The sequence below is a fragment of the Pantherophis guttatus genome, chromosome 7, assembly GCF_059756535.1.
Source record: "Pantherophis guttatus breed Tessera chromosome 7, ASM5975653v1, whole genome shotgun sequence".
Lineage (NCBI taxonomy): Eukaryota > Metazoa > Chordata > Lepidosauria > Squamata > Colubridae > Pantherophis > Pantherophis guttatus.
The window spans coordinates 32,233,940-32,255,598 of NC_142069.1; the positions used below are offsets into that span (position 1 = coordinate 32,233,940).

Sequence of the window (21,659 nt, forward strand, 5' to 3'; positions counted from 1 at the left end):
TCTGTGTGGTTTAAAAAATAAATTGAAAGTAGATGCTTATTATTTCACAGTTCAGTTTTCATAACTTAAGATAATTAAGACATAATTAATGTATGTCAAATACTGTTGCTTAACAACTGGATTAGTTCAAGGTCCACCTGGTTTGGAGTTCCAGCAACCACATGATGTTGTATACTCTATTGTTGCGCCTTCAGTAATATGTGTGTGTGAATGAGTATGTGTATGTGTATATGTCTGTTGTTGCGATGATTTAATCTTTTTGGAAATGCAAGAGATAAAGATTTTCTCTTCCATTAAACTGAAGGATTGTCATCTGTTTTGGGTTTCTTAGAGAGATGAAGAATTTTTGTTTCAAACACAAAAAATATTTAATGTATTTTTGCAGCTATATACTTTCAGTTAATAGGTCATTTTGTTACTTCAAGGAAAAGTTATTTTTTAACTTTTAATCTACATGCCATATTCAGACTGTTACTTGTAATAAAGAGTTGCTGTTCAAAGCCAAAATCTTTTTAGTAAATGGCACTTCATGTCCTGATTTTCTGAATGTCCAAACTGATAATTTAGCATTACCAATGTATATGATTTCCTTTTATTACACATTAGAAAAAAAGCATTGGGGAAGTAACTTGTCTGATTCATTCCTTAGCAATTACAGATCTGATAGTGTTGTTTTTGTTTTGCTTTAAAATGTTGTCACAATTTGGGGGGGGTTTGTGTAGTTGTTTTGGTTTTGGTTTTCCTTTGTGTTTGTGCGCCCTTCCTGAAGCAATAGAGAGACAGCAGTTTCTATACACTCTTGAACGTAGTTCAAACCCAAATCAAATGAAGATGGAATCCTCTTAATACAACATCTATTCCAGACATCCAAATTTATGGACTTCACCTGCTAAGAATGTACAATATGCAGCTGCTTGTTATTGCATCTAACATTTCAACAAATCATGAATAATTGGATAAAAATTATTCAAATAACTCCTATAAAGAGTTATTGCAAACAAATATTTAAGTATATGCTCCATAAACATTAAAGCATTTGCAGGATCATTTATTTTCATGCCTATCCTGCTCTTTCATATTAGATGTGAAGAAAGTTGCTAACTTAATGCAGCTGCAGAGCAGCAGTTGCACTTCTTTTTTCTTCATTTTGATTGGTAATTGAGCATGGGTATACTTAACCAAATACATTTTGTTTGCTATAATTTGCTGCTTGTAATCCCATTTGAGAGATTTAATGCTAATCTGTGCTTTGCCTTGGCTTTCTGCTTTGTGTTGTCCTGTCTTGCTTCTGTGTTTTTGTTTTTTGTCCTGAAAACCCCATTTCTTTGTTTGTATGTATATTTTTATTTCTCCTTCATGCTTGTCGTTGTCTGCACTTGGCTTTGATTGCAAAAAAACAACCCAAAACAAAAACAAAAACAAAAAACAAAACAACCAATATCAAAATCTGGGTCCCATAAATCTTCATCATTGAATGTCCCTGTCGTCGTTGATGACCTGCTCTCTGCTCCCGCCCCCCTCCTTGGCCTGCTGTGATTGGTGACTTCGTTGCTTGGCTTGGGCTGTGTTGTGTGGACGGAACAGTTCACCCAAATATGGCCTTCTTGCCGACAGGTATCATTTCTGTGAGAAGTGCTTCAACGAAATCCAAGGGGAAAGCGTTTCTTTGGGGGATGATCCATCACAACCACAAACGTGAGTAATTGTGTCCTCTTTAATAATATTTAACTTTCAGAAGCTATAATTATGTTATTAGCAAACCTATCATGATGTACATTCTATATCAGGGGTGTCAAACTCACAGCCCGCAGGCCAGATGCGTCACACACTGGCCACGCCCACCCCTGGTTTAGTGAAGGGGGGAAAGTTGTGATACGTCATGTCATGACAATGTGACACCGCGAGTTTGACACCCTGTTCTATTTTTTTTTTTTTTGAAAAAGCCATGTTTTAGTAAAAAGTTTTACTTAAGAAAATAAACCTCCAAGTGAGGGATTTGAAAACAAATTATTTTAAAATTTCAGAACAAGGTGGAATAATAAGAATTTTTCATTAAGTATATATGGAAAGTGCATAAATGTGTCCAGTACTAAAGCTTTTAATTCTATAAGTGTAAAATGATTTTGCTCTACAAAAAAGGATCATATTAAAGTCACAAAGTTCAAAGAAAAGCTTAGATCTGGAATAATTATACAATTATATTTTGTTTAAATTATCTCATTTTTTAAAAAATATTGATCTACAAGTTCTAAAGTTAGGGCATCATTCTTATAGTTTCAAGTGCTATATTTCTACTCGTTTTGTCATAATAAATTTCTTCGTTACTGAGCAATGATGCAAAGCAGTAGTGTCAAGATTTCTAGTGTACGATGAATTTTCCATAGGTGGTGTCTTGAAATAACTATCTTTTGCAATATTACATTTATAAAAAAACAAAATTAAAATGTAATGATATAATAAACTTTAAATGTTAAGAAATAGATGGGATTGTAAATTCTTTAATCCTTTTTTATTTTACTGGAGAAAATGAAAACAGCTGCAATAAATATTTAGCAAGGTGTATATTTCTCTTCCGACAAACGAATTATTCCTTTATATAATTTTTCAGTTCATAGAAGTGCTAAACTCTTATCGCTGTGTTGCCTAAAAGCTATTTTATTATATTTTTGTAACTATACCAAATTTAGGAGACATAATTGTAAACTAGGTTGAATTCTAAAATGGTAAATATTTTCCAGAAAATGAGTTTACCAATGTCAAAAGGTGATAGGAAACTAACCAGACAATCCTGCTGAGGCAACAATTGTGTAATCTGAGTTTTACTGCCTGCTAGAAATCCTGATTTTGGAGGAACTTATTTGTTAGAAAGAACTTGCAACATTTTTTCAGATAACTTTTATTTTAGGCCATAGAAGTTAAGCCACTGGTTCAAATTGTGCTTGTTACTAGTTAGCTCTCTAGTCTTACAGTTATAATTATTTCTATGTGACATTAATCATGAGAAATTCTGGATCGACTGGAATTTCTGAACCTTACCTTGTACTAATGTTGTGTAAAAAAAAATGTAAAAGTATAAATTATGGCATTTCTGGCTTAGGTTGTTTATATAAGAAATTAACTTGAGTTGTGTATGGATAACTGTGTCCTGACCTCTCTGTCAAGAAATGAGAAGTAATAAAGAATTCTGATTGATGTAACCAATAGGTTGTGTTAAGCAACTAAACTTGTTTGAAAATGAATGTGCTCTATACCTCCTCTATGACCCTCTCCCAGCCATGAGATAGGTAGTTTACAAACATAGGTGGTTTTTATGCCTCATTAGGAAGAAATCTTCTGGAGCTTCTTGCCAGATTGTTAAATGATGTGAGTACCTTCTCAGGTCAGAACCATAGAGCTTCCAGTGTCTAAATCCAAACTTTGAAAGTATTAGCTTGGGATACTATATCATCTTGTTAAATAAATAAACCTTTCCTTTATTCCCCAAACATTCTTAAAAAGCAGTATGTTTAGAAGATCCTGCTTAAATGTAGATGTGTCTGCTGCCGATCTAAAATTGTTTTATTATGCTAATGTCCATCTTCGTACAACTGAAATTGCCCATTTCTCTCCTCAGCACAATAAATAAAGATCAGTTTTCAAAAAGAAAAAATGATACACTGGATCCAGAACAGTAAGTGATACTTGAGCAGCTAAATTTGTATTTTTAGAACAAAACAAATGTGTTATCATTTTGTTGCTGGTTTATTTTTGCTTTGGGATTGAAAACTATTGATTGCTTTAGTCATATTTGATAATACAGGTAGTCCTCAGTTAATGACTGGCCTATTTAGTAACTGATCATAGTTACAGCAGTTTGAATACTCAGTCTTCAAACTCAAAGCCATTGCAGTGTCCTGCACTTATATGATCGCCATTTGGACACTTTGTAGTCGGTACAAGTTTAACCCATTTTCACCATCCTATGTGAACTTCATAGCTGGCTTGTGACAAGCAATAAATGGAGAAATCAGCATTACAATCACAAGTTGTGATCACATGTCTCACCAACCATGGGTGATTGCTTACAAAGGAACTGATATAAATCTGGCATGGTGATGTTTTCTTAACATCTTTTAGCAATGGCGTTTCCAGTCCTAATTCTGGTTGTTAAGGGAGGATCCATTTTTGAAACTTTTCTTTTATCTTAAACATTTTATTAGTTGTTTTTTTAAAAATACTGATTCACCTGTCCCTCTCCTGTTATATATTTAAGTAGGTAGATACTGTATGTATATTTGTAAACATACTGTATAAAAGGTATGTTGGAGCTTGAGATACATTTTTTAATGGCACAGTAGAATTCAAATCTCAAATCTCTGTTAGTATGTGTGAGATAGCAATTCAGTTTTAAATGATATTTTGTACTTCAAGGTACATTTTATATATTTCTGATTAAAGATATGTATACAGAACTCTATAAGCTTAAAGAATAAATAGATTTTGCCACATTGCATAATTTCTTTATCTCTGAAACATTTTTTTAAATAACGATAGTTATTTTTTGAGTGCTTATGGCTCTTTTCTGTTCTAGATTTGTTGAATGTATCGAATGTGGAAGAAAGATGCATCAGATTTGTGTACTTCACAATGAAATAATCTGGCCATCTGGGTATGCTGCTTTTCCTTTTCTGTTTATTTACAATTGTAAAAATTACAAATGATATTTGGAAAAGATGCTAATGGTAAAATTTATTGTAGTTCCATGTGATCTTTGATAACCATCTAAATAGATTAACAAAGTTGTAATGTAATTTTACTTATTTAAAACTTTTATATAGCTGCCATTTTACATCAAACTCTGGGCAGCTCCCAACCAAAAATTAAAACAACATCAATAATAAAACCACATAATGCATGTCTCTATTAAAGCCATAAGTAAAAAATCTGGTACCAAAATTAAGCTTCTCCATCAGGTTCATTATTAAATCCTCTTATGTACTTCAGCCTGTCCCAGAAGCTGGGTGAATAGTCAGGTTTTAAGTGGTTTTTGGAAGGGAGGGAGTGCCTGCCAAACTTCAAGGGAAAGTTTTCCATAGGGCAGGGACTGCCATTGAAAAGACACACTTCCTAGATTCCATAAAATGCCATTGTTTAAGGGAAGGGGCTAGAAGTGTGCACACACTATTTGATCTGATAGAATGGGTAGATGTCCTTAGGGAGAGACAGTCGCACTGATAACCTGGTCCTATGCCATATAGAATAGAATTCTTTACTGGCCAAGTGTGATTGGACACACAAGGAATTTGGTGCATATGCTCTCAGTGTACATAAAAAGACAATATACACTCGTCAAAAATCACAAGGCACAACACCCAGTGACAGTCGTACAGTACAATAAGCAATCAAATCATACTAGGAAACAATATCAATATAAATCACAAGGATACAAGCAACAAAGTTACAGTCATACAGTCACAAGTGGGAGGAGATGGGCAACAGGAATAATGAGAAGAGCAATAGCAATGCAGCCTAATGTGAATAGCCTGACTTTAAATGGGACTTTAAAGATAATAGCCAGCACCTTGAATGGTATTCAGAGGGAAACCAGGAGCCAGTGCAGCTTGCACAGCAAAGGGGCACCTATCATTATGTGTGTAGCCACATTCTGGACCAGTTGTAACTTTCAATTGATCTTCAAACTGCAACCCTAAGTAGAGTACATTGCAATAATCCAAACAGGAACTGACCAAGGCATGAGTGAGTGACCATGAGCAAGATATTAGTATGGCTATTTAATTTAGTTTCAGTTTCCATGCACAATTTTTAAAAAATTCCAGTGTGGACAAGGTGTGCCCGGCCTGGCATTTCATGAGGCAGTTGCTGTCCCTGTGAGAACATCTACACCAGGTATTGCAAGGAAATCCCCATGCACAATCTGGGGAAGAAAGCCCTATAGGGTCAGCAGCTGCTTTGCAAAGGGCCAGGCCAGACAAGCTTAGTCAATAGCAGAGACAAGAAGCCAGCAAAGACCAGCTAAGGCAGCAAGGACCTTGGTGTGCAAGGGGCCACAAGGACATAAATGGGAAGGTGGTGTGGTGGGAGAGTTGAAGTGCCCCTGTGGTAAGTGCAGGTGGGATGTAACAATTTTTGATCAAGTGACAGCTGGGGCACTGCAGTGATTGTAACTTCAGGGACTAGTTGTAAGATACTTTTGTTTAGCACCACTGTGACTTCAAAGAGGCATTGAACGAATAGTCGTTATGTCAATGACAACCTGTAGTGATGTTATATATTATTACATCAGGTGAAATTGGGTGTTCTGCTCAGACTGTGATATACTGGAGCAAGTCTAATTTAGGCTGTCCAGTAACAGTTTGCAATCCATGTTTAATCGTATACTAGAAAATGCAGGGGAGATGTTTTTATAGAAATATTTTAATAATTATGTTAGGAATTTTAATTATTTTCTTCTGTTGTAGCTTTGTTTGTGATGGCTGCCTAAAAAAATCAGGACGAACTCGAAGAGAGAACAAATTTTCTGCCAGAAGTAAGTAGAGATTGGTGCATTTCTCATATTTATTTCTATTTGCTTTTTTAAATGGATGTATTTATTTAAAATGTTTTTATTCCTTCAATTAATGCCAAAGCAGTTTAAGGATAAGATAAAAACAACGATAATAAAACCAATATTAAAAAATCAAAGTAGAAAAATAGAACAAAAACAACATTCTGGAGGAGCCAAATAAAACTAATTCTAACAAGCCTGAAGTAGTATTTCCCTAAGCTTTTTGTTTCACTCAGGAGAGGGTTCTGTGATCTGGCAGAGACTTCAGATGTTTGACATACAGAAGGATATCCACTGTTCTAAATAGATAGCTAGATTTTCAGAAGTTGCAGGCAGTCCTTAATGTATGACCATAATTGAGCCTGGAATTATGGTCATAAATCATTGTGGTCATAAATCAAGGTACCCACAGGGCCAGCAGTAATTTTTCATCCTTTTTCTGTGATGGTTGTTAAGTGAGGTGGTTCATTTCAGTGGGGTGGTTTTTGCCAGGCAAAAACTATCACAAATGTGGGTCATGTGATTTTGGAATGCCATGAATGACTCCACCTAACATGCAATCTTATGACTGGGGGCGAAGAGCAGCATGACCAATTTATAACAGCCAGTGGTGCTTTACCAGCATAAAGCACCATTCTGTGGTCCTTGTAACTTCAAATAATTGTAAAATGAACAGTCATTAAGTAAGAATAGCTTGTACTGTTTGGGGAGTTAGTACCATTGTTTTCAATGAATTCTATTAACAAATTATGTTTTAGGGCTTTCATCCTTACTAACATTGTATGGCATAAGCATTATCCATCCTTTTTATAACATATACTGAAGAAAAAGAATTGCAGTATGTTCATCTGATCAACAATTCCAATACTGAATACCAGCAGTATTTCTCTTTGAGGAACATATGTCTTTAATAAATTGATTTATTGTCGATCATTTTATAATTAAAAAACCTGACAAACATAAAAATCTTTGATTTTTTATTACCTGCCATGACAAGATATATTTGGAAACTTAGTTCTTGAAAAATGGAAAATATGAACTTCAAGATAACAATCCAGGGAAGTTTATTTTTCAATTCCATTTTTCTCCATTCAGATGACTCCCGGTCACTGACCCCAATCTGATTGTTCTGGTTTCAACATCTTCCTGAATTTGGGCTAGAACAAACTCATTGTCTTGCTATATATTCTAGATCAGCGGTCACCAACTGGTGGTCCGTGGACCACTGGTGGTCTGTGAGAAAATGTTGGTGGTCCACAGAAAAATTATTTGCATTTTTTATATTGCACTAAATCGGGGTCTTCTAACTACGGCCCCTGGGCCGGATACGTGCAATGAACGTTTTTGTTCCTGTAGAGAGTCTCCCCCTTCGGGGTCTTTTTGTGCGGGTCAGAGGAGGGCAGAAATTCCAACTTGGAGTCTGCTTCAGCCTCCTGGTATGGGGCTTTGGGCGAAGACTGGAGGGAAGCACTGCTGATGGCGAAGAGCCGGAGGGCCTTGTTCCAGTGGGACTGCCTCATGGCCTGGAACTGGCTGACCATCTCAGCCCACTGAGCCTCCAGGCACCGGTACCTGGCCTTGCACTCCCACAGGTCTTCCCTCTGCTTGGAAAGCCTATGCTCCTAGTCCTCAGTGAGGTGCTTCTGCTGAGCTTCCTCGGTCAGATCCAATTTGAACTGAGTCAACTGTTTTGCCAACTCTTTCTCGTGGTGGCTGCTTAGCTCCAACAACTGCTTCCTGTTGGGGCCCTAAGGAGCCCGGGCAGGCAGGCAAGGAGTGGCTGGGAGTGGAGGGGAGAGTAGAGGACGATGAGGTGCCCCTTGACGTGAGTGACATTGAGTTGATCATGCCCACCCAGTCACATGGCCACCTAGCCACGCCCACCCAGCCGGTCATTAGGTCATATTAGTGGTCCAAGGAATTTAAAATTATGAATTTAGTGGTCCCTGAGGTCCGAAAGGTTGGGGACCCCTGTTCTAGATGAGTTTCCTTTCTTTGCTTAGGAAGTAAAGTATGTCAGATCTCCTTTGGCAACAGCTTGGACAAGCCTTATCTTTGATTTTTTTATTATTATTATTATCTGGACTTCATCCCTGCGGTTTTCTGGTGCAGCATTTTCCTAGCTAAGTGAAGAATGACCCAGTTTAGCTTTTTAAAGATGAGGCTGTATTATCTTAATTGAAACTCTACTACTGGTGTAATTTCAGTGTGTACTTCTAAAGTTGTGAATTAATACAAAATGTAAATTTTACTTGCTTTATACGCTACTTTGTTGTTAGAGTAATGATAAACAATTAAGCAATCTTCATTTTGTAGGATTACCAACCACTAGACTTGGTTCCTTCTTGGAAAACAGAGTGAATGAGTTCCTGAGACGGCAGAATCATCCTGAGTCGGGTGAAGTCATTGTTAGGGTGGTTCATACCTCAGAGAAAACTGTAGAAGTTAAACCTGGAATGAAAGCAAGGTAATTTTCCTTAAACCTTTGAATGACATGATTTTTTTTCTTTTTGAATATTAAGTTGTGTTATTGGTACATTTGTTAAACAATAACATGTTATTTTGTTAGTCAAAAGAACTTTCAACATAAGATTTGATAGTTTCATTTTTTAACATTTTGAGTGATTAGCGCAACTTTTGCAATTCATTGCATATTTTGAGCTGTTTTCATACAGAATATTATTGATTTAAAAGAAGATATTTGGAAGGAAATGGCAAAAATTAGGCTTTGGAGGATTGAATAACAAGTTTATTTAAAAAGTGGACCAATAAACAATTTTACTTACTTATTTGTTTGTTTGTTTGATTGATTGATTTATATCCTGCCATGCTACGATGCTCTGTACTTTTGAATGGCTTTAGTTAGGTTTGGTTTATTTATATGTTGTTTTACTATAAATGATTCCCATAGAGAAAGTTAAAATATAGCAGAACAAAATAGATAAAAGTGAATAAATTATTAAAATAAAATGTTAAAATAATATGTTTGGGCAGCTTCCATATTATAGCATCCTAAATGCATGATAGTATTACATTTGCTAGCATTGTTTTATATTATACCTTTTAATTTTGCAGATTTGTAGATAGTGGAGAGATGGCAGAACAATTCCCTTACCGAACAAAAGCACTCTTTGCTTTTGAGGAGATCGATGGTGTAGATTTATGTTTTTTTGGCATGCATGTTCAGGAGTATGGGTCTGATTGCCCTCAACCCAACCAGAGGTATTAAAAATTCATTTTTTAAATAATTATTAAAATTAGATTATTGCTACATAAATGCCTAAGAAATTGATCTTTTTGTAACTGGATCAGATATATACCCTTTACTACATCTTCCCTCTCCCTCTCTTGCCTGTATTAATTGTCTTTTTCCAAGATTGAATCATTCCCACATACTTAACAGGAAGATTTGATTTAACACTATTTACTTTATGGAATTATTTAGGAGCATTTGCTTTTTTAAACACAGCTTCACATTTTTTAATAAGCTATTTCTCTCCTTCAAAAAATCATTGGAGATAAATGCTTTTGCTAAACAGAGAAAATCCACCTTTTTGAAGTAAAAGAAAGTAAAAGAATTGACTTCTAATTTGAGTTAATGCTTGATAAAGAAGCTCAGAAAGAAGTTGAAGAATTTCTATTCTTGGTCTCTACTTCTTTTTGCAGAAGATAAAGATAAAGATGGAAGAATACTGATAATGAGCTATGACCTGCACAGTACCACTGCTTAGCAACTATGTAAAATAATCAGAACAAGAAAAAAATGATTAAAGTTTCTTTATATATGGGAAAATGCTAGGAGAATGTGTAATTTACACTTTTTAGAAAGCCCAATATACTAGAACATATTAAGTAACAGAGTTGGAAGGGACCTTGGAGGTCTTCTAGTCCAACCCCCTGCTTAGGCAGGAAACCCTACACCACATATTTACATTAGTTTTCCATCTGTATGGAAATAGTTTTTGGGTACTTTTAACCAAGCAATAGCAAGTATGATGGTATGATCAAGTAATGGGAAAATGCATATTGGTGATATTTTAATGGACAAGTGATCTAAATTTTCAATATATGCCCATTTTTATGTCTTGTTTCCCAAATTCTACCTGATAATGTAAGTTATAGTAAAGTTAAACACTGGAGTATTTAAAAAATATGTATTGCTACTGTAATAGTGACTGCATCTTATTAAGCATGTCAACAGCTATGGTTGGCTGCTTGGTTGTTAAAGAGTTTCATATTTCAGCAATTTTTGGAGCTGTGTAAACACAAACTACCTATCACAGTTTGCTGCTAGAACAGCGCATTTTGAATAAACTGGAGTTGAAACTGTTCTTCTCCAGTTATCCATATCGGTTCTTTCCTGGTTGAAGTCAAACTATCATTTGCTGTTTTGGCCCATGGGAAACTGGTTTGATTTAGGTTGAAAAACAAGATTGGTAACCAATTTGTAAACGAAGTGGAAACCACAGTCTTCTAATTCAAGCAAAATGATAAACTGGCTTAGTTCAAGTACAAAATATATCACAATATGTAGTCTCTAATTCCTTGAAAGCTCATTCTTTTAGGGCCAAACATAATTTGAACTCTTCAGAATTACACCTATATTTATCTGATCGATCGATTGATTGATTGATATGCCATCCAAATTCCAGCTGCTCTGGCAGTTTACAGTTGTGAAAAACATTTAAAAATAAAGAACATTATAAAAACAAAGACAAAAAAATGAATCTGGAGGGAATTAAGGAAAAGGAAAAAAGAGGTGTTAATCATGCTCGCCAAAGCACTGGGCAAAGAGCTAAATCATGAGTAGAGTGTAGGCTGTTAAAATTTTGGGGAATTGGGGAGGGGGATCTCATTCCAGAGATCAAGCACATTTCCAAAGTTCCAATAGGTGGCATTGTTTAAACAATGGAACTTATGCCAACCCCAAATCGAACCACTGGACAGATACTCTGAGAGATAGGTGGTCCTTCAAGTAACCCAACCCAGTGCCAGTCCCAAGCTTTATAAGTCATGACCAGCAACTTGAATTACTCCAGAAGCAAACTGGCAGCTTGCATGGCAGTCCGTACCACGGGAATTACATTATTCCAGAGTTGAGTGTGTTAATAGCTTAAAAATCTTATATGAGAAATAAGTAAACATAGTTAGATTAAGGCACTAGTTTTAAAAAGAGGCTATGAAAGGTGAAGTTAAGGCAAATTTCTTAATGGAAGAAAAAGGAAATAATTGAATACTGCAAAATGCTTCTGGTTATAGCTAATGAACTTTCTCTTCTTTAGGCGAGTATACATATCTTACCTTGACAGTGTTCATTTCTTCCGCCCTAAATGCCTGAGGACTGCTGTCTATCATGAAATTCTGATAGGTTATCTAGAGTATGTTAAGAAGTTAGGGTAAGTTTCCTATTTTATTATATTGTATGCTATTGTGTATTGCAATTTATAAAAGAAACATGGAATCTTTTAGGGTTAGTGAACAGATTTAAAATTGTAAAGTCAATTATATTGAGGTCAAGTGGACAGAAAGTTTGTTGAACACCAAATAAGATGTTTCTAGACCATGTTGCCAATCCCTTCTCTGTAGCAGCCAGAAGATAAGTATGTTTTCAGCATGTATTTTAAAATCTTGGGCATAGATATGCTTTGATTAGTACACTACTAGTAGCAAATAAGAATGTATTTTTTGTTTCGTCACTGAAGAATGCGTATATGAAAGTTCCAAGTGAGGATTGTGTGTTAGAGAAGAATAAAATGAAAGAATTCCTGAAATACTGTCATGAAGACAGTTAATTTATGTTAATATTATAAAGATCAACTGTAACTTAGATGGATCACCTGAGAGTAGTGTGTGGCTCTTAATTTACATTATAATACTGGTAGCATTTTATTAAAGGCTTCATTAATGCATTAATTGTTTTGGAAGAGAAATTTTAGACTAAAATGTGTGATAGGCTAGTTTTAATCTAAGTTTAAAATTAGGAAAGGAAAATCATTTAAAGAAAAGACAGCATATAAAAAGTGTTATTCTTATAAAAGGAAATCCTGATTATGCATGCATCATTATGGTGTTTTTCTGTGCACCTGTGAGCAGACAGACATGCAGTTAATTGTATTCATTGCTTTGTTTCTTGGTTTATCTCAATCAACTTTGATTTTGGAAAAATAACTTTTCAGTGGCAAGTTAAGCATGTCTTGTGTTGAGTGTGTCTATATATTTATGAACAAGGTTTTTATATGATTCTAAAAATAGAAGGATGTGGAAGATGTACTTCAAATGTTCATAATCGTTAATATAAATTAAAGCCGAAATTATTTGGTAAACATGCAGAAAAGAATAATTTCCAAGGGAAGAGAATATATTTGTGTTATTACTAGTTCTATCTGCTCATCAGGCTATAGAATCCTATATGATTACAGGTAGTCCTCAAATACAGTCATAATTGAGTCCAAAATTACAATCATAAATCATTAAGCGAGTCTGCATGTGACCATACTCAACTTTATAATTTTCTTTGCAGCAATCATTATGTAACGCCATTTTCAGGATTGGACATTTTTTGCTAGAAACTGGAAGTAAACCCTGGAAGTTGCCCCCCCCTCCCAAAAAAAGCATGAAAATTGCAGTCACGAGACATTGCAAATGGGCATACATGGAACTCAGTTGCCAAGTGCCCAAAATGCAATAACATGAGAGGGAATGAGAGAGAAAGCAAGTGCAGCTGTCGGAAATTTGAAAACAGGTCATAAGTAGCTCTGGGGAGGTCCCCAGATTCATTTCTACATCAGAAAGTATTTTTGTCTATAAAGCTTCTGAACCCCTTTTTATTTATTACTTCTGAGTTTTTCAGATATGACATAGTTAGAATATTTCAGAGTCAGCTATCTTGTGGAGTACATTCTTGGTTTGAAAAGGTAACAAATGATTTAAAAAAGTATATTTGAAATAATGTATAATAGAACTAATAACTTATTTCTTCCCTATTAGCTATACAACTGGACATATCTGGGCCTGCCCACCTAGTGAAGGAGATGATTATATTTTCCATTGCCATCCTCCTGATCAAAAAATTCCCAAACCAAAACGATTGCAAGAATGGTATAAAAAGATGTTGGATAAATCCGTGACAGAGCGCATTGTCCATGATTATAAGGTTGGTTGTGCATTAGTTGAAGTATCGTATTTGTTTACCTGTTTATTCCTAAGTCATAGTATTTCAAAAAAGAATAAAAATATCTTTGAAAAGCAATTTTGCATATCTAGTTTTGATATTTATGAAGCCTATTTGAGATTGTCAAATAGGGGTGGTAGAAATAATATCTCATCTTTCTGCATCTCCAAGTGTGCATTAAATAAGGGGGGGGAAATCTACAAGATACGTAATATAGATTGAGAAGATTTAAGAAACTGAACCTTCTAAAGTATAATATATCATTACAACAATAAATACCTACTGTTTTATATTTATCTAATGCAAATATGCAAGCATATATGTTTATATAGCTATTGTGTATTTTTTAAAACTACTGTATTTTTTATAAATGAAACCATATTTAATTATATTTGTCCATATAAAGTCTCTGCCTATAATCTTCACATAGATTGCAAGTGTAATCAGGTCTTTAATCCAGTGATCCCCAACCTTTCTGGCTTTGTGGGCCAGTGGGAAAGGGAGAGAGGAGATGGTTCTACATGAGTAGCGGGCATGCACATGTGCATACAACTCCATTTGCGTGAGTAATGGGTATGCACACCTGCAGCTCACACAATTGGAGCTGTACCCGTGCCTGCTGCTCACAGGAGTGACACTGCGCACGCACTCACCCACTGCTTCCACAGTCCAGTTCCAAACGGGCCACAGTAGTGGGTCATGGCTTGGGGGTTGGAGGCCTCTGCTTCAATCCATTGAGAGAATGGGAACATACAAGCATCTTTCTAATGCTGCATGTTCATTTTTTAGCCATAATAAGGGCAGAGAGAATCCTTTTACACTGTCCAGTTGTCAAATTCCATGTAATAGATATGTAGTTTAAAAGAATATTACCCTTTGAAAATTTTAGCTTTTTCCGCACTATCACATTTATATGGCCCATTACTTTCTCCAAAAATTTTAGTAATTATAGAACATTATAAAACATGTATTTTAAAGAATTGTTGTCCTTACTATATCTTCAACAAAATGCTTTCTAAGATAGTCCCTATCTACACAATTATAATGGAGTCGAATAAATTCTAAATATTATTCAGAATTATAAGTCATAGTTCAAGGTACATCAACACTCTTAATATAGAAATGAAGACACTCTTCCATTGTCTAGGCCAGGGATCCCCAACCCCAGGGTCACAGACTAGTACCAGACCATGGTCCACTAGGAACCAGTCCACACAAGTGAGCAAAGCTTCATATGTGCATGTGTGGGATCTAGGTGACGCGGTCTGTGGAAATTTTTTCCCCCCACAGAACTGATCCCTGACATCCAAAACGTTAAGGGGCCGCTGGACGAGGCAATGTAGGGATTTCTAATTCTATATTCAACTCATTTCTTAATGTCTGCATATCAGATTGACTTATTGATAATTATCAATAAAAACCAGTAATAGGATTTTTTCAAAATTTTAAAAGATTTAACAAGTTGTTCTGGTATCTCAAGTTTCAGTATTTCAGAAGCTGAAAATGCTGCAGGTGCAAACAGTTTGTGTCTATGTGTATGTGAGAGGGAGGGGTGTTTTTTTTTTTTCATTTTATTTTTCTGTTGTATTTTTTCATTTAATTTTTAAGGACTTGTTATGCATTTATTTTACAATGTCTATATCTTTTTGTTTTGTTCCTTTTTGTTTTTGCTTTTTCTATTTTAAAAGTAACAAAAATTAAAAATTGACAACTATTTTACTGTTTTCACATTGTTAAATGTGTGCTGAAAAATATTTTGTGTTGCAGGATATTTTTAAGCAAGCAACAGAAGACCGTCTAACAAGTGCAAAAGAACTGCCCTACTTTGAAGGAGATTTCTGGCCAAATGTTCTAGAAGAGAGCATTAAGGAATTAGAGCAAGAGGAAGAAGAGAGGAAAAGGGAAGAGAACACTAGCAATGAGAGCACTGATGTAAGAAAATGGCTTCTATCAAAAATTCATCTCTGACATTTTAAAATGTAGAAGTAGAGAAAATAAATGATATATTTTGCTCCAGAAATGTTGATAAATTAATTGATGCACAGGAGCAAGTGACTCAGGCCCAACCAGAGGCACTTTGTTTTAATTCGGGAATAACATTAAAATGACTAGAAGGATGTTCCATGTGCTACTGTTCCCAAGCCTTTTGTAGTGAGATTAAGACAGGACTATAAATCTTGTTTGACTCTTTCGGAAGGGCTGGGCTGAATTAATGAAGGTTTTCTTGAACTGATTCTTCAGTTCTTCTGGGAAGGATAAGACCTTAAATAAAATTTAGTTTGCCACTCTCAAACTTCACTATGTTCATTTTCAGGTAAGCAAAGGAGATAGTAAAAATGCCAAAAAGAAAAACAACAAGAAGACCAGTAAAAATAAAAGCAGTTTAAGTCGTGGTAACAAAAAGAAGCCAGGCATGCCCAATGTCTCCAATGATCTTTCCCAGAAACTCTATGCCACTATGGAAAAGCACAAAGAGGTAAGAGTGAAGTAAACACTTCCAGGGCCTCCTAAAATGAGTTTGGAAGGGAGCGGTTGGTGAAGGAAATGTAAGACAAAGTTGGCAAGTGAGACTAAAAGGACAATGAAACATGCTCTTGAGCTTGCGAATGACAAAGCAAGAAGACTATCATTGGCTTTTTAGAAACTAATAACTTTGCGTGGCTTTTTAAAGCACTGCTATTATGTTTATCTAAGATACTGACCATTTTTGTCAAATTGTAGGATGGGAGTACAGTATAAAATATTTTCATGGGCTTACAGTCTAAAGCACATACAAGAAAAAAGTGTGTGAGATATATAATGGAGGAAAACAGTCTATCCCACAATTCATTCAATCAGATTAAAATAACCCGTTAATAAAGTCACCAAAGTAGCCTAATGGTTGTGAATTGATTATGTTCAGAAAATAAAATTATCTGTTTTATGTAGATAACAGATATTGTTTGACACTTCCTTCCCTCTTAACTGTAATGAAATGTTCCATGGATTCACACAGTGTAAAGTTGTAAAATGACATTTTTTTGGCTCTGACTTACTCTATACAAATTCAACCAATAATTTACCATTTCCAGGTAAGATGAAATAAAATCATGTTTTAGCTAAGTCCTCATTCACTTGTACTACCACCTACTTGCCATTGATTATAACTGGATCACTAAAGAAAACTAAATGACTGCATTTCAGTGTTTAGTTAGTACATGGTAGAAGGATTGCTACAAATTATATTACTACTCTAATAAGCACTTGATGAAAGTGAAAAAAATTAAAGCTTCTGTCTGATACCTGTAACCTATACAAACATTTAACACTGACATTAAAAGCATAAACTATGAAACATTCTATATTCAAAGAATGTGACTTAGACGAGAACCTAAAATAGGCCTGTCTCTTTTACAGGTATTCTTTGTGATCCGTCTCATTGCTGGTCCTCAAGCCAACTCTCTGCCTCCCATCACTGAACCTGACCCACTTATTCCATGTGACTTAATGGATGGGCGTGATGCCTTCCTTACCCTTGCTAGAGACAAGCATCTTGAGTTTTCTTCACTACGAAGAGCAATGTGGTCAACTATGTGTATGCTAGTAGAGCTGCATACACAGAGCCAGGACCGTTTTGTGTACACCTGCAATGAGTGCAAGCACCATGTGGAGACAAGATGGCATTGCACTGTTTGTGAGGTATGCCTAACCTATAGTGAAGCAGCTGGTTAAACTTGCATTTCAGGAATTTCTGTTTCCTGCTAGTTTCCCTTGTACGTGCTTAATCATTGGATAATAAATATATAGGTACCTCTGTCATTTCAACATAGGTCCCCTCTATTTACTAGTTACTTAATAACTTTATAATATAACAGAGATCCATGAAATGATAGGAATCCCTGCTAAAGAGAATACATTACCTACCTAACCATGGTGGCGTAGTGGTTAGAGTGCAGTACTGCAGGCTATTTCTGCTGACCGCCTGCAGACTGCAATTTGGCAGTTCAAATCTCACCAGACTCGAGGTTGACTCATCCTTCTGAGATGGGTAAAATGAGGACCCACATTGTTGGGGGCAATATGCTGACTCTGTAAACCACTTAGAGAGGGCTGTAAAGCACTGTAAAGTGGTATATAAGTCTAAGTCCTATTGCTATTGCTATTATTTACCTGAGAATTCCATGGGTTTATGCATATAAGACTACATCAATATGAAATATTGATTTGTGATTCTTTGTATATTAGTACCCATGCATTATTACTTTCTGTGATCTTCACTGTATAGTTTTGATATTCTATTAACTCTGGTAAGCATTTGGTTAACTTGCCCAGCTTTTTACTTTTGCCTATTTTAATAAGTTTTTCTGTTAGGGTTAGGATGCAAAGATGCTTATGTGCATAAAATATAAGATTTTTTTCTTAGATAACTTTACTATTACCATATTGAAATTGTTAGAAGATAAATAATGTAGTCTAATTAACTTCTGTTGGTCTAAAGTTCCAAGTAACTGACTATAATAATTTCTGTGTTTAGGATTATGACTTGTGCATTACCTGCTATAACACTAAAAACCATGAGCACAAGATGGAGAAACTGGGCCTTGGTATTGATGATGAGAGCAACAACCAACAGACAGCCACCACTCAGAGTCCTGGTGATTCACGTCGCCTGAGTATCCAGCGCTGCATCCAGTCTTTAGTTCATGCCTGCCAGTGTCGCAATGCCAACTGTTCACTGCCATCTTGTCAAAAGATGAAGAGAGTTGTCCAGCACACCAAAGGTTGCAAACGCAAAACCAATGGAGGGTGTCCAATTTGCAAACAACTCATTGCTCTTTGCTGCTACCATGCTAAGCACTGCCAGGAGAACAAGTGCCCAGTGCCATTTTGCCTAAATATCAAACATAAACTTCGTCAGCAACAGCTTCAGCATCGCCTACAACAGGCCCAGATGCTCCGGAGGAGGATGGCAAGCATGCAGAGGACAGGCATAGTAGGACAACAGCAAGGGTTGCCTTCACCTACACCAGCCACACCAACTACTCCAACAGGCCAGCAGCCACCAACTCCTCAAACACCACAGCCTCAGCCTCCACCACAGCCTGCTTCGCAACCACAATCTGCACCTCCTAATAACATGCCTCCATATAGCATTGCAAGAACTCAACCTCCTGGTGCTGTGTCTCAAGGCAAGGCAGGTGGCCAGGTAACTCCTCCAACAACTCCTCAGACTGTTCAGCCACCTATCCAAGGTCCTCCTGCAGCTGCCGTGGAAATAGCCATGCAGATACAACGAGTAGCAGATCACCAGCGGCAGATGGCCCATGTTCCAATCTTCCAGAGGCCTATTCAACACCAGATGCCTCAAATGAATCCAATACAGCCTATGAGTGTAACGCCACCTCAGATGGCCAGAGGTCCTGGTGGGCACATAGACCAAGGGATGGGATCAGCAGGAATACAGCAGCAGCCAGCATGGGCCCAAGGTGGGTTGCCACAACCTCAGCAACTGCAGCCAGGAATGCAAAGACCGACTATGATGTCAATGGCCCAATCTGGACAGCCAATGAATATGTCACCGCAACCAGGAATGGGTCAGGTACCTGGTACAGCTCCATCAAAACCAGGCTCTCTGCCTCAGGCAGCCTTACAAAACCTGCTGCGGACTCTCAGGTCTCCCAGCTCTCCCATGCAGCAGCAGCAGGTGCTTAACATCTTGCATTCAAACCCTCAGTTGTTAGCTGCTTTCATTAAGCAGCGAGCTGCCAAGTATGCGGGTAACCCAAATCCGCAAGGCATGCCGGGACAGCCTGGAATGCCTCAGGGCCAGCCAGGTCTTCAGCAGCAGCAACAGCAACAGCAGCAAGTCATGCAAGGACAACAAGGTGTTCACTCAAATCCAGCCATGCAGAACATGAATCCAATGCAAGCAGGTGTTCAGAGGCCTAGCATGCCTCAGCAGTCACCGCCTCAGCAGCCTCCACCCCAACAAGCCATGGGTGGGATGAATCCTCAGGCACAGCCAATGAACATGAATCATTCGGGGATATCTCCCCAGTTCCGGGATCTCCTGCTAAGACGACAGATGATTGAACAACAGCGGCAGCAGCAGCAGCAGCAACAGCAGCAGCAACAACAAGGAACAGGACCTAATTTAGGTCCTGGCATGGCCAATCATAACCAGTTCCAACAGCCTCAAGGAGTTGGGTATCAGCAACAGCAGCAACAGCAGCAGCGAATGCAGCATCATATGCAGCAGTTGCAGCAAGGAAATATGGGACAGATGGGCCAGCTTCCTCAGGCCATGAGTGCAGACACAGGATCAAATTTGCAGCAGGCTTACCAACAGCGATTACTCCAACAGCAAATTGGATCCCCAGCGCAGCCGAATCCTATGAGCCCTCAGCAACACATGCTTCCTAATCAGGCCCAGTCCCCACACTTACAAGGTCAACAAATTCCATCATCGCTTACCAATCAAGTTCGTTCTCCACAGCCTGTCCCTTCACCACGCCCCCAATCCCAGCCACCCCACTCCAGCCCTTCCCCTAGGATGCAGCCTCAACCTTCTCCACATCACGTCTCCCCACAGACCAGCTCCCCACATCCAGGACTGGTAGCTGCCCAGGCTAACCCCATGGATCAAGGGCACTTTGCGAGCTCGGACCAGAGTGCAATGCTTTCTCAGCTTGCTAGTAATCCAGGCATGGCAGGGCTCCATGGTGCAGGTGCCACAGAACTGGGACTCAGCTCAGATAATTCAGACTTAAATTCAAATCTTTCACAGAGTACACTAGACATACGCTAAGATTCATTGTAGCATTTTGGGAGCAAAAAAAAAAAAAAACTTATTTTCGCAAGACGTTTTGTACTGAAGACAATTTTTTGAATCTTTCTTAGCAGAACATTTTCCCTGGAATACACCTGAAATCTGCAACAATAGTTTGTGGTTTTAAAAACAAACAAAAAAACCCCCCCTCCAACTGAAATGGGGGACAATGGAATACAAAGAAAATATATTTTTGTTATGGCTGGGACTGTAACCAGTCCTTTTTTTTTTTGTTTTTGTTTTCCCTTCGCGTGCGTTGGGGAGGTGCTTGGGAGCGGATAGTTGTTTGGCTGCTGACCAAATGACTTCCTTCACTAGCCTCCAATAGGTTTTATTTTTTTTAAATTAATGAAAATATGTAATATTGATAGTTATAATTTACTGAGGCAAATGGTTAACTTTTCCCTATTCTGGTTTTCCTCTTGTCTACTGCAAAAACAACAACAAAAACAAAACAAAAAAAAAGAACATTACCTAAACTGGAGGACAAAAAGGTGAATGTTGCTTTAAAATTACAGTGCATATATATATATAAATATATATATAAATATATATTAAAGATAAATACCAATTTTCTTCCTCGGTTGGAAAGATGTCAAATCTTTTAAAAACTGTAAAAAAATATTAAGAAATCCAGTCTCCCCTCCGAAGTCTACTTTTGTCCTCCAAGAATTTTCTATACCAGAGTCTGAGCTTAAACTTCAAGTATTAAAATTTGTACATGTAGAAAAGAAAACTTTTTTGCAAATATATGGGGGCAGCTGCCAAATGGATGTAGTATATATATTGTGGTTTGTTTTCCTGAAAGATTTTTTGTTATTTTTACATCTAACAAAGGAAAAAACTAAAGAGGGTAAGAAACTATTCCAAGGGTAAAATTTTAACCTGAGTGAAAATCCCTGGGGTTTCTTCTTTATGCTTGCTTTCTCTTTCCCTTCCTTCCCTTTTTCTCCTCTTCCATTTTCTGTAAAACTTGAAAATAGAAAGCAAAAAACCCTCAAATGTTGTAAATCATGCAATTAAAGTTGATTACTTATAAATATGAACTTTCGATCACTGTATAGACTGTTAATTGATTTCTTATTACCTATTGTTAAATAAACTGTGTGAGACAGACTGGTTTTTTTATGCTTCCC

The 21,659-nt window shown here is 36.9% G+C and overlaps 1 protein-coding gene across 2 annotated transcripts in view; it reads left to right on the plus strand.

The window, feature by feature from the left end:
• Positions 1-20,993, plus strand: part of EP300 (EP300 lysine acetyltransferase) — a 78,195-nt gene extending 57,202 nt beyond the window's left edge. The window contains exons 20-31 of one of the 2 annotated variants that reach the window (XM_060694583.2): positions 1,585-1,695; positions 3,614-3,670; positions 4,571-4,648; positions 6,459-6,526; positions 8,861-9,011; positions 9,620-9,766; positions 11,827-11,940; positions 13,532-13,697; positions 15,483-15,647; positions 16,030-16,191; positions 17,112-17,393; positions 18,229-20,993. In XM_060694583.2, coding sequence (XP_060550566.2) covers positions 1,585-1,695; positions 3,614-3,670; positions 4,571-4,648; positions 6,459-6,526; positions 8,861-9,011; positions 9,620-9,766; positions 11,827-11,940; positions 13,532-13,697; positions 15,483-15,647; positions 16,030-16,191; positions 17,112-17,393; positions 18,229-20,502 — 3,775 coding nt within the window. In that variant the 3' untranslated portion in view covers positions 20,503-20,993. The remainder of the gene's footprint in view (positions 1-1,584; positions 1,696-3,613; positions 3,671-4,570; positions 4,649-6,458; positions 6,527-8,860; positions 9,012-9,619; positions 9,767-11,826; positions 11,941-13,531; positions 13,698-15,482; positions 15,648-16,029; positions 16,192-17,111; positions 17,394-18,228) is intronic. The other variant, XM_034402905.3, reaches the window with a different exon arrangement.
• The last annotated feature ends 666 nt before the right edge of the window (positions 20,994-21,659 follow it).